The 14,394-nt window shown below is 38.3% G+C and overlaps 1 protein-coding gene across 2 annotated transcripts in view; it reads left to right on the top strand.

Moving 5' to 3' along the window:
• The window catches only part of LOC105828160, a 38,607-nt gene that overhangs the window by 20,867 nt on the left and 3,346 nt on the right, over positions 1-14,394 (top strand). For both annotated transcript variants that reach the window (XM_012666380.3, XM_012666379.3), the window contains 5 exons: positions 2,710-2,916; positions 4,982-5,335; positions 6,481-6,788; positions 8,583-13,233; positions 14,085-14,333. In XM_012666380.3, coding sequence (XP_012521834.1) covers positions 2,710-2,916; positions 4,982-5,335; positions 6,481-6,788; positions 8,583-13,233; positions 14,085-14,333 — 5,769 coding nt within the window. The remainder of the gene's footprint in view (positions 1-2,709; positions 2,917-4,981; positions 5,336-6,480; positions 6,789-8,582; positions 13,234-14,084; positions 14,334-14,394) is intronic.

Genomic DNA, 14,394 nt, shown 5'->3' with positions numbered 1-14,394 from the left:
TTTTAGTAATTTTTGAGAAATCATATCGGCCAACTTGAAAAATATCTAAAAATTTAGCTAAATACAGATCTGAAAATAAATTTTATAGACCATTGAAATAATTATAAAGGATATTCAAGCATGATTAGCAATGCTGCATTATAGAGTTTTAACATTCTAGCAATTAGCTTGAACATTCTACATGATTATTTTATATAATCTAACAGGAAATTTGTTTTAGATAATTTAACAAAACCGTTTTTCCATACGTCCATTACTAATATATAAAGTAATAAACATAACATTTAGCCATAACAAAATTTATAAATCATTTACTAAATATATATAAGAAGATATGTAAAAGTGTACAAAATATATGTAACAGATTTTTTTAATTCTTAAAAATAGATTAATATTTCGCTCTCTAAACTAAAATACTCCCTTAATCTTTTTATTCGTTTTTTTGTTTTTTTAACATTGGTTCATTTCTTAATTGGCAGCGAAACTTCAACGTATTAACTATTATAATAAATACCATTATATTTAATTAGAGCACAGTAGAAATATTGCTATCATGTTTATAGCTTATCAGTCAATGAAATCTCATGGACGTGTACTACGTTTATCAATGTAATGGCAATTCATCACGAATATTAATAAAGAAATAACGACAATACAGTCAATATTGCGTAATTTAATTCCATGAATAATTAATTTATTTCATACATTTAAAAGATTATTTTGTAATACAAAATTAATCTAATCAATAAATAAAGAAGAATTGCCAAATATCACTTAAGTTATTTTTTATTACATTTTACACTTTACAATAATTTATACGTAAATGAACTGAAATTGTAACGTAATACTTCAAGTATCTATTCTTATAATTTTATTTTACATTAATAACAAATTAAATTATTAAAAGTCTTTTTATTATAAGCCTTTTTGCAAGATGCTTTAAAACAAATAATTCAAGCGACCTAAATCAATCTTGCACGTAAAAAATTACTTAATTTTGGTTCTTCTTTTAACTAACGATTACCTTTACAAAGAATATTTATAAAGTTGAATGATAGCATTATTATTAGCTACATAAATTGATAAAAAATTAACATTATTGTATTTTATTTTTTTAAGTATTAATTGTTATCGCGCACAAAATAAGATGTAACTTATTAATTTCTTATATATAATACTTTTTCACTTATTACACTTTTTTATTATTAAATACTGCTTTATTAAGTTTGTTTATTAAGTTATTATTAAGTCCTTTTTATATTTAAGTATAAAATAAAAATGTTGATGAGATACGATTTAGGCAATCGGTTCGCATTTAGTAACTCTCCTCTATACACACGTATCATAATTATAACATATAATGGTTACCTGAAATTCGAGATCGCTTTGATGCAATTTATGTACGTCTAAAAATTTCCTGGCACAACCGCCAGTTGATATACGATCACAAATATAACCAATTAACGCTGCATTATTATTATCAATAATCTCCACGCTGGATCTCGAGTTTACGCTTGTAATTGTACGGTATACTGAGGTAAAGTGTCCAATATGGCGGCTTCATTAGGAATGAATCAATTAGTGGCGCGGCTGATTGCCGATGCAATCATCGAAGGGAATTGCAATTAAGAGCTGCTGCATGATTATTAAGCCGCAGTTGATCTTTGCTCCATTTTTTCCAAAACGACTAAAGTAAACGTCTCAGCGACCGGATACTTCCACACAAAAACTTCATATTAATTTCAAACGTTCTTTTTTTTAATAATAATAAAATTTAATTATAATCTTATTTTTATTATAGTAACAAAAGCATTTGAGATTAATAACAAGAAATTTTGTGTAAGTGTCCGGATATAGGTAACATGTCCGGCCACTGGGACGTTTACCTTATACGAAATTCCCATTCTGAATGTATGTAAAAAGTTAACAATGAAGCTTTGCTTATCGTTAAAAGGAGCAACAAAGTGATTGAATCTTGAGAAATATTGCTCCACCTTAATTTTTCCCCTTTTGTATTCAACAAAAACGGATATTTCGAGGGACGCATTATTTCTTTTTTTTTTCTTTTTTTTTTTTTAATTTGCAGCTGCCCCCTCGGGAAAAAAAAACTTTTTTCCAATACGCGATTATAATCGAATCGGCGGAATTGTATTAAAAAATCAATGCCTATATCCAGAACAACGAATAACACAACGCAAATCTACTTTTTTCCCCCAGCTCTTTTTACAAACGCAATTGAGACCGTATCTTCGGCACGCGGCTAACATAACGTAATCGCGCGACACCGTTCACTCGTAGCTCCCGCGATCGGGAGTAATACCTCTAATAACACGGCCCGGGAGAGCGCCAAAGGGCAGGAAGGAGGAGGGGAAGGGGAGGCAGGAAAAAGGGAGGCTTTCGGGGTGGAGGCGCAGGGTTAAGAGACGAACGATCCCCGCTTTGGCATAATAACGAGTTTACTAACCCCCCTCGCATGTAGGTTAGAGGTGAATCGATGAGGCAGCGCGCCGGTGCCCTGCTGCCTGCATGTGCATCGTCGTCGCCGTGCACAGCCTATAGCGGCTGCAGTAGAGCCCGCCCGCGATAACCATGCACCTCTCGCTGCGTGCGAGCCGACGACGACCTCCCGACCGCGGCGGGCAACGTCGGCCCGCATTTCCGCACGGCGACACGCCGACACTCAAACCGGATTATCTCGCGTACTCGCAGGCACGCTTCCAGCAGAAGCAGCTGCAGGAGAAGGAGCAGAAGTTGCTGCAGCTATACGATCAGCAGCAGCAACGGGCCTACCAGGTGGTGCAGCGGGGTAGCGCGGGTTCGAATCACGGGGGCTCCACCGCGATCAGAACCGCGACGACGGTGACGGCGACGGCGACGACGACGACGACGACGACCTCGACCTCGCAAGGCGGTAAGGTAAGTGGAAATAGACGGCAATCCGTTTACTGTACAAAATCATCTTTACTATAGATATACGTATAGAATTGTCAGCTCCCCTGTCGTGCGCCGATTTATTCTCGGAGAAGCAATTCCGAAAATATAAACGCCATTTACTTTTTCTATTCCTTTGGCGCAGACGTGGATTTTCAGCAAGTTACAAGTTTAAACTATTGTCCGTGAACGTTTAAAATTTCACATGAAGTGAAAGTGGCGTAAGAGAGTCGGCTGTTAATGCGAAGCCGAGTTTATCGAAATTATTCGAACATTTTTGTTTGTTGTGGCACACGAGACAATTGTTTTAATAAAGTTTCGTCACCTTTTTTCGTCACCGTCTTTCTTTCTAGTTTTATTTGATCTATCAAAAAAGTTTTATATTATTTAATACCTTGACGCCTTGACGATTTAATTTGCATCAGTTTCTTTCCAGACAGCACAATGTGCAAAATCAAGACATAAGATGTTTTAGAAACGTTAAATAGATCTTTTATTTAGACATAGAAATATGAACTAAAAATATCTTAAAGGCATCTTTAAAACGTCTTATGTCCCTATTTTAGACATTTGTCCCAATTTGCGCTGTCTGGGTTGATTCTATGTTTTATTTTACTTTACTATCTCGAATGAAAAAGGGAACAAGATTACTTCGATAAATACATTGTGCAAATATTGTATAATAACATCATATATTGACGAAAATTTCATAATAATTGCACTAGAAAAATGCGTCATAACATAACATTTCCGTCGAGTTAAAATTTTTCAATAATTTGCCAGAAATTGTGCAAATTATTTGATTCTTTATTTAAAATATTGCTATACAGTATAGTATTTCATGTTGCAATATTTGCAATATTTTTTAAAAATGCAAAGAGTTAATAAAGCTCTAATAATTGAAATAATACATTAGGGAGAATATTGCCAATAAGAGCATATAGATATTTGTATGCAAGAACTTTATTTTAAATGATGTTAAACGCGAACGTAATTGAAAATATGTATGTACATACATTGAATACGCAAACGTTCGACTCACATTTCGAGTCCTCTTCAGTGCAAAATATAAAAACGCAAGATTGTCCGTAGTCGCAAGTTACGTCATCTTCTAAAAGCGAACATTAAAAATGTAAAGGCTCTAACTCATGTCAATCAGGAAACAACGGTCATTAAAATAAAAAGACGAAAAGAGAAGATAAACTGTCCGTCATAATTAAACATGTAGAAGATATGACTTTGCTGGTGTCGAACAACGGAATGATAGAGTCTTTACATTTTTGTCATTTTTGATACCTTTAGAAAATGACGTAACTTGCGTTTAACATCACTTAAAATAAAGTTCTTGCATGAATATTTAGTACCGACTCTTATTAGCAATATTCTCTCTAACGTGTTATATTTTTTTGAACATATAAATTATCAAAATGTTTTTGATACATAATACAAGCTAAAATGTTTTTTAATTATTAAATAATTTTTTTATTTAAGTTTTGCACATATGATTAAGATGAGTCTACATGTAAAATATAATTCATTGAAATCTATTTCAAATTAATTGTGCAATAATTAACAATATTTTATAAAAAGTATCAATAATATAAATAATTGTATAGTAAAAGTAGTCAATACTTTTGTATTTTTTATATACATTTATTTATTTTTATTATAGTTATATTATCATTTTTAGGCAAGGTTTTATCATTTCATAATTAAATTAATGTTGTTATACTTAGGATGAAAGAAAAATCTATAAATTTCACAACGAAACTAATTATCTGCGTTTAAAAGAATCCAAATCGAGAATTGAAACATATACGACAATATATTACATATATATAATATATATAATACACAATATATAATAAACAATAATCATATTGTTCGATTAATTCCAATAAACTCGGCTTCGTATTAACAAGCACAGGTTGCTCCTATGACATTTTCACTTCATAATTAATTTACATAACGTATTATCTTAAAGCCTGTCCCCACTCTTTTGTAACTTTAATCGAAGTGTCGTTCGAGAATACAGTTAATTGTTGCGCAGGTGAGGCAAATGTTCGACGAAAGGCGGCAGACTACCGTGAAGGGAATCGACAGGAGCTACCCGCTGGAACCGCTCGAGAACAAAGTGCGAAAGCAAGCGAATATCAACGGCCTGGCGACGCAGAGGAACGGTAATGTGACGGTGAATCGGCAGTCCGTGAAACGCGTGGCGCGCGCGGACGTCAACAGTAACATTAACGGCGGCAAGCCCGTTGTTTCTTACCACGAAGAAATCAGTCGCGAATCATTCGGGCCGGCCGAACGTCGCCACGTCGACGACGAGGACGAGTACGCGGTCGAGAATCGCGTTACCACGTTCGCCAACGGATATTACCGTCACGAAGCTGACAATGAGGTTGGTTGTGCGCTGAGAATGTTGCTTTGTTTAAGTTTTAATTAAATCTCGTAAAATACATATAACTTAATCGGATATCCAAAATTGAAATTGAAAGCACGCAAAAAAGTATCTTCTTTTTTAGATCCGAGAAGAACAATGAACAATTGAAGTGTTTCCTACAAAAACCAAACAATTTTTTTTTAATCTGGGTTAGAGCAATAAATCATTTTCTATCAGTAACATCACATTGTGAACACTTTTTTCCGGCAAGAATCAAACATAAAACGGGAAATATAAATATAAATAGATAGTGGATATAAAATTTCTAAAAAAAACCCACCAAAATTCGAAATCCAAAAGTTTTATATTTTTGTTTACCCGTCCTGATATATGTTACAATATAAACAAAGTCTACAGCTTTGTTTTTACACTTACTTACACCCGGAGAAAAATTGTCATATTTGTACAAAAAGAAATATAAAAGAATGTGCTTGTTTTAATATGTAAAATTTTTTTTAATAAAAATTGAAAAAATATTGCTTTACACTTTGAATAATATTTTCTTTTTTTACTTTTATTATTATTGTTATAAAAAAGGTATATGTAAAATATATTATAATATAAGAATAAGTAATAAATAATTCCTGCAAAAATTAAACAAGTTAATGATTTGTTTATTTCTTATTTTTTAAATAGACAATATATTCTCAAATATGTTTTATATATCCAGAGAAAATCTCCTTTGCTGACAAGGAAAAATCCTCAGATGTTCTACCGTTTTCGATTTAAAATTTATGCAAAAACGTCGTAGATGATGCCAATAACATATTCTGTAAGTTATAAACTCTATTTTTGCGTTAAAAATGGTAAATAATGATTTTTTTATGAATTTCGATTTTAATATTTTTTACGTCATACATGTATTTTATGTTCTCTTTTTGATTGTTATTGTTTGGCTAACCGTGTTAGTTTGGCAATGAATTTTGTTGGATTAAAAAATGCATTATAAAAGAGATGCTGTAACTTAGAGAATATATTATTAGCATCACCTACAACATTCCTAGGTTTTGAATTAAAAACATAATACCTGAGGATCTTCTCTCTTAAGCAAGTTTTACGAATATCGCTATTTCTTTCTCTATATATTAATATCTTGTACATAGCAAGAAGAAGCGTTAGACCAGGAGACGATAGAGAGAAATCGTATGATGGCGAAGATCCACCTGATGGGATACGACGAGACTCTTAAGCATCGCGTGAGGAACGATTTGGAGAATGAGGAGTTTCCGGAATATCTTATGGTGGATGTGCCCGACAAGCTCTCGAAGAGGAACGTCACGAAAAAGTTGTCTCAGGCGGAAGAGCGACTCGAACGATTCAAGAACACAAACGCGAAAAGAAGTAACATGCCGAAACAGTCGACTTCGATAAGAAAGCGATCGGAACAAGTTCCGACAAAATCGAATTTCAGGTAAGGACGTTTCCCACATTATCGAAACTAAAATTGTAAATAAAGTAAAAAGAAAACGGTATAAGTATAACATTCTTAACCTGGAAAAATTCTCAGAAATTTTGAAAAAAATAGATTTTTCTTTTTGTCATATTTTTTAAATCTTTTTCTTGAAAATAATGTTATCTTTATTATTCTACACATCACTAATTTTAATATTCTTTTTTACATTTAAAAACTGTAATAAACACTCTGATAGATACATTGTACTAATATTACATAATAATAACAACATGAATTGATAAAAATGTCGCAATAATTGTATTGAAATGATACGCAACAACGCAGCAATTTTTCGAAATAATTTTTAAATAATATTTAAAAAATTTAATAATTATATTTGAAATATAGATATTTTACTTTTGTTGGACCTTTTGTTTAAAATTTTGTTATGCTGAATGTGCAATATTTATGTTTCAATATTTCTACTTTGTAATTTAAAAATATGCATATGAATTAAATATTTCTCTAAATGTTTTATGTATAATACTGCAAAAATATTTTTCTCAATTATTGTGAACATTTTCTTTCAAAATTTAAATTTGTAAATATACTACATATAAAATCTAAATCGTCATATTTTTATTATAGTTTTATCGAAGTATTATTTTGAAATTAATTACGCAAACAGTTATCAGTATTTTGTAAAAAGTCAACACTTTTATATTTATTTTCGTAAACATAGCTGCAGATTACAATTTTTATGGAAAATTTTGTCATGTAATAAATTATCCTATCGGGGAAAATATTAATTAATATTCATCAATTAAATCCACCATCATTATCACAGTTGTATTTGCTTCTATTTTTTAGAAAAAAAGAATGGAAAAAACTGAGTTATTTCCTCAATTTTAATTTTCCAGATAACTAAGAATACTCTGGTACCTCATTATTCTATTCATTTTCTCGTTTATTTATTCTTCTGAAAAAAAGGAAAAACCTATTTTTTCTCAATTTTAATTTTCTGGAAAATTAAAAACGCATTACAACACGTTTCTGGAAAATTAAAAACGCACTTACGACACATCACAAGATTAGAAATTAAGGTTATCTGTGTAGCTGTGTAAATAATTGCGAATCTCGATCATCGACAATCGCTAACAATTCGCCGCTGCTTGCCAGAATTAATTTACACGCCGCAGTAGTTGCAATCGCTATCCTCGACTACTACAAATGTATCGCGCTAACAATGCAAGTGCATCGTAAAGAATCCGAAAAGAAAAAGGAAGGATCTGAGGAAGAATATGATATCACGTATGTAAGATCGTTTTTGTTCTAATATGTGTTTATCTAACCCCCGCCTCATCGCCGTAAAACTAGAGCGAATATTAAAAAGAAAAAGGATACATGGTGAATAACTAATTTAGCGGAATCATGGAAATATTAAATAAATAAGCATCCGGAGAGGAGTAAAATTTATCTAACAAATACGCAAACGAGCAAACAAGCGCCCTGCTCGGAACCGAAAAAAAAGGTGCCAAAACCATCCTTAATCGTCATCGTATTCGCGACGCATTTAACCGCAATTCACGCGGGGCAGATTTAACACAGGGCTGCGAGAAAACTGTAACTGTAGCGCAACGTCCACTACAAAAAAAAAGAAACAACATCTGTTAGTGCTAATTAGCTTAGGCGCCGAGCCGAAAATAAGGCCGCGAGGAAAATAATCCGCTGTAAGAAAACGCACGCCTCTCTTAGCGAATCCCGCTTCACAAAGTCGGTTCTACATTTTCTTTCTCGACTGTGCGTTCTCAGACCGAGGAGCGGATTCGCCGCCGGGACTTCCCCGATCAGCGCGAGAAGCGGAAGCGACCGGGCCTCAGAACGCAGTCAGAGGGTTCTCGAAAATGCGATAAGTCCGGATATCAAGACGTTCAGCCAACGCACGAGCCCGCGAAGCTTCTCGGGAATTAATCCCGGGAGTAATGAGTTTAAGTCATTGACGTCCGACGGAAAGATAATTGTAAGACGCAGCGGGAGTCCGCAGTTCTTTTGCAGAGAATCCGAAAGATCTGTCACGACTATGAGCATCGATCGCGGTTCCGACTCGTCCGGATCGCCATTGTTTCGTCGCGAAACGTTAACGAAGCAAAGTAGAAGCTCGCCATTTTTTCTCAACGAATCTCGCAGAACAGGCGAGTCTAATAAGCCATCGGTATGGAGTGACACGGGAATCTTGTCGAAACAAAGTACAAGTCCACTGTACGATGAGAAGACATTGAAAAGTCGAAGCACCAGTCCGCAATTCTTCTGCAGAGAATCCGAACGATCTGCCACGACCATGAGCCTCGATCGCAAATCCGATTCCTCCGGGTCGCCACTATTTCATCGAGAAACGTTAACGAAACGAAGTAGAAATCCGCCATTTTTTCTAAGTGAATCTCGCAGAGCTGAACAGTCTAAGTTACCGGTATGGGGTGACACAAGAATTTCGTCAAGACAAAGCACGAGTCCACTGTACGATGAGAAGACATTGAAAAGTCGAAGCACCAGTCCGCAATTCTTCTGCAGAGAATCCGAACGATCTGCCACGACCATGAGCATCGATCGTGCGACCGGCGAATCAAAATCACCGTCGTACGATCGGGAAATAGTAAAGGGAGCCGCAAGTCCGCGATTCTTCCTCAGTGATTTCGAACGATCTCGCGGAACGAGTGAAGCTAAGTCACCGATATGGGACAGAAGCGTTTTGCCAAGACATAGCACGAGTCCGCAGTATTCTCGTGGTGAATTCAAACGATCGGAGACAGCTACGAGTACCGATCGCGAAACTATCGAATCCAAGTCGTCCGGGTGGAGCAAGCGGGACACAAGTCCGCAATTCTTCTGCAAAGAATCCGAACGATCTGCCACGACCATGAGCATCGATCGTGCGACTAGCGAATCTAAATCACCGTCATCTGATTGGGAAACAGTAACAAGGCGAAACGCAAGTTCACGATTCTCCGAATCTCGTAGAACGAAGGAGGGTAGATCATCGGTATCCAAATTATTTGAGTGGAACAAAGGAATGTCGACAAAGCGAGATAAGACAGATTTTGAACGGAAGAAAGTCCAAATGAGTCTTGATCAGCAAACTCCTTTCTCTAAATCGGCACAATACGAAGAGAAAATATTTAAAAAACGAAACACCAGTCCGCAATTCTTTTGTAAAGAGTCCGAACGATCTGCCACAACCATGAGCATCGATCGTGTAACTGGCGAGTCCAAGTCACCATCGTACGATCGGAAAATAATAACAAAACGAAGAGCAAGTCCAAGATTCTTTCTCAGTGACTCCGAACGATCCCGCACAACGAGTGAAACTAAATCACCGATATGGGACAGGGAAATTTCGTCAAGACAGAGCACAAGTCCGCAGTATTTCGGTCGTGAATCGAAACGATCCGAGACAGCTATGAGTACCGATCGAGAGACTATCGAATCCAAGTCGTCTGGGTGGAGCAAGCGAAACACAAGTCCGCAATTCTTCTGCAGAGAATCCGAACGATCTGCCACGACTATGAGCATCGATCGCAAAGTTGGCGAACCTAAATCGTCGATCTGGCGTGATCGAAAACTATTGACGGAGCGAAGCGCAACTCCACGGCTGTTGAACGGAAGGACAAAGCGACGATCCGCAGCTGTTCCAAACATCGATCAGAAATACAGTGAAATTACGTCGCGGAACACGAGTCCACAATTTTTCTGCAAAGAGTCCGAGAAGTCCGCTACGACGATGCTGATCGAGTCACGATCGAAACCAACGAACGCCACTGAAAATATATTGAAGCAGCGCTCAGACATTTCCTACAAGCAATCCAGAAAATCTCCGATTGACAAAAGGATCAGTTCTACGAAACACCGACGCGTTCCGAGTCATCTGACTACTAATAGACACGAGGTGAAAAAAGCTTCCGAGAAGCATGATATCTCCAAGAGTGTTACAGAAGGTCGCAGATCGTCGAAAATCTCGGAGACGTCGGCCAGCTCGATCGTAAACCTCAGGTACGGTTTGGAATTCGATAACATCTTCCAATCAGTGGGGCTCGTCCGTAAGTTTATGAAGTCCCAAAACGGGAAACAGCGTGTGGCTCGTCAATCGCCTTCGAGACATATCACTAAGAACGTAAACGCTCGAATCTCCGCGAGAGGTGATCGGTCAGGAAACCGACGTAAAACTTCGCCGCCTGTTCCAACAGCGAGATCGCCATCTACCGGCGTCGGCGGGAGGAGAGCCACGCCGGAGTTCCCTCGCAAAAGTATCACTCCGACAGAAGTTGACGTGGACATTCAGGAGATTACTATGACGGATCATCGTATTGAACGCGACAAACTGCAAAAAGCGTCGAGCCCAATACCGAAGCGACAGTTCGATGGAACGCACGCGAAATCGTCCGAAAGCGGTAAAGCGAAATTCGAAACTTCGATCGCCTGTCCCGTCCGCCAAACCCGCGGGCGGGGAGGAGGGTCCGCTTTCGAATCAAGGGATCTCGAATGGAGGACTTCCCGTCTGTCCGAAGGCAAATCCTCGGATCGCCGTAGCGATCGAGAGAGCGGGGAAAGTGTCGTCGGTCCGTATAAACTCAGTATCTGTCCCGCGAGCGAAAGTACCCGGCGTGTCATAACTCAAGGCGGGGAAAACGAAAGTGGGATGGTCTCTTCCCAGACGCGAAGAGACCAAGCTAAATACGTCGCGAAACTTGAGAGCCGACAGCGCGCGAGTTCTCGATCATTGGATCAGATTGCTCGGCGTCGTTCCGCGGAAAGTGGGACTGACAGCCCACGGGCGGCAACGTCTCCCAATTTTTCCAGGGTAGGAAGACGTCTCGATGCAGTCGTTTCCCCGATTTTACGCGACTTCGCCGAGAGAACCAAAGGAGCACGCACGAAGTTCGATCAGCCGCAAAGCTTGCGGTCCGCGCGACTGGTGCAAATCGCCGTAAAGAACAGAAATTCGTCCGCGAGTAAAAATGTTGGGGTAGACGAGGTTGACGCTGGGACCGGCGTAAGGTATCAAACGGCAGTCGAAGCAGCCGCCGCTTTGAGCGGCGGGGAGGAGACTGAGAATTATCGCAAAATCACCCGCCCGAGCTCCGCCGATCGGGTCGCGAGCGAAAAGGTCTCATCTTCCCGTGAAACAACGAAGCCGCGGAAGACGACGAAGTCGGGCGGTTCAAAGGGAACAATTTCTCCGGCGAGAGAATGCGGCAGGCGACACGACGGCGTGCGGTCTAGGGTTTCACCGCGAGTCTCACCTTTGCGAAAAACCGCGGAAATTACACGTGGCACCGCCACCCCGAAGACCTCATCATCCCGGAGTATCCTGACGAAAGCGGATCAAAGCACGGCGTCCAAACTTTCCACGTACACCGTGAAAGATCGCGGCGTGCCGGTTGCGCGAAGATTGGCAGAATCGTTCAACAAAGTGATGAGCGCGACACGCGGGAACGAGGAGCCCGGGGATGGAGCCGCGAGAGAATTTTTCAAAGTGCGAGACGAGAACAGTGACCTCGAGAGAATGGACTCCGTGGAGTCGGCGCTGCGACGTTTTGATGCCATCGGCGCGGAATTCGAGCGCTCGAGTCCCATCACGAGTTTCCCTCGGGCGTCCCCGAGGATCTCCTTGCGAACGATGAACGCCCAAGCGAAAGCTCCCGTTAAAGAGGCGATCTCAACCTCGGAAGCAGCAACGGATTCTTCTCGCGGAGTAACCGATCACGTGACTTTGCGATCGACGCTGAGATCTCCAGTCGGCGATGGCCCAAAAGCTAAAAGCGCCGCGCGTAGAAGCGACTTGAGACTTCTCCAAAAGGAGACTCGTTTCTCCGGGGGGCCAACGACGAAAGTCGGAGGCTTTGTCGAGAGCAAGCGGGAATCGACGAGAACGCGATCGCCTACGTGCAAGCGACGACTGTTCGAATCCGAGTCGGAGAAGGAGACTCGAGGAGATCGGCCAGAATCGAGTTGCGCAAAAGCGCGGAAGAATGAGAATTGTCCCTTGGTTTCGGATTTCAGATTTCGCCAAGACAAAGCGGTCTCGAGCGCGAGAGCTTTCGAAGAAAGAATTGACGTTACGAGAGAATCAACGGAGGAAACATCTGCGTTTTCTGTGAAACCGTTGCGGTCCATCGAGGACATTCGCAAGTCGATCGATGACAAACGAAACAAATTAACCGTTGCGAAGGAGTTGAGGTCAGCGATTGCAAATCGGCGTTTGATCTCGCGAGAAGGTGTCGACGCGAGGAGGCCGAGACACCTCGCGACCGATGTCGCGAGATCGACTAAAATTAAATCCTGTGTATCCAGGATGACGAAGAGTCCGAGTCCCGATTCGGCTGCGATCAAACAACGTGAAACGAACGTACGAACGACGAGAGGAAGCACTCCTTCGTCCCCCTCGAAGAGTCCTGATGTTGCCCCTAGGGTAGGTGCAATTGACAAATCTCTATAATCGTTTAAATTAGTTAAAAAGATTTTACAGCTTTTCACGTAACATAAAAACTTGATCGAATTTTGAGAATAAATTGATGTTTAATGTAAAACGTTTCTGAATTTTTTTAAATTTTTCTCACAGTAGTTATCTTTAAATAACTTTCTACAATAAATAACTTTAAATAACATTGAGAGTCTTATGGAAAGGAAACTTTTAAGTAATTTAATTATAAACCAAATATAAGAATTTGAAATAATTGTATTTATAAGAAAGAATGGAGCTTGAAGAACATTTTATAACATTTTACTGCATTATTTTTGTGTAAGAATATAAAATATTCATAAATTATACAATTATCTTTAAATATAACATCACATTAGTAAAAATGTCACAACGTTGTTTGTTACTATATTTAAATCATTATTACAAATCATTATTACAGTGTTTTCTACATCAATATTTATCTATATAAATTATTGAGGAAATTAAAATACTTTTAAATTACAAATCATCATTTTTATTCCTAAAATTTTGTTCGTTATTTATTATTTTAAAGATAGCAATGCCATATCTTTTTTGTTAAAAGATATAAATATTTTTTATAAATTTATATAATATTTTATAAATATATTTAAACATATAAAGATATGAACAAAGATTTATTTGATTTCTTTCCACCATTCAAATTTTCTTAAATCACTAAAGATTTTTTTATAACAACGAAAATTATGAGATAACTTTTCAATGCTCGATATATTTCCCTTCGTTTGTCTAATAATTCGTATAAGTGTTCGTATTATAATTGATTTTAAATTAAATTATGAGATTTGCTGTTTCTTCAGCGCACGACTGCAGAATCGAGGAATCAAGAAACGAAGTCCTCGAAAAGAACAACGATCGCGAGAGGCGCGGACTCGATTGGAAATAAAACGATCGACACTGTCGATGGTGTCGTTTTCCAAAATGGCTCGCCGAACGAATCCACGAGAAGGAAATCCGATGCCCTCATGAACGATTTCGACGATCGACCATCGAAAGAGGATGACGCGATGCCATCGAAAAAATCGTCGGTCAAGAAATTTTCTAACGATGTAAGACAGGTTTTCTTTTCTTCTGCTAAAACTCGATATACGAATGTTACATACTATATTA

Source organism: Monomorium pharaonis, chromosome 7, assembly GCF_013373865.1.
Source record: "Monomorium pharaonis isolate MP-MQ-018 chromosome 7, ASM1337386v2, whole genome shotgun sequence".
Taxonomy (NCBI): Eukaryota; Metazoa; Arthropoda; class Insecta; order Hymenoptera; family Formicidae; genus Monomorium; species Monomorium pharaonis.
This window is presented reverse-complemented; position numbering and strand designations above follow the sequence as displayed.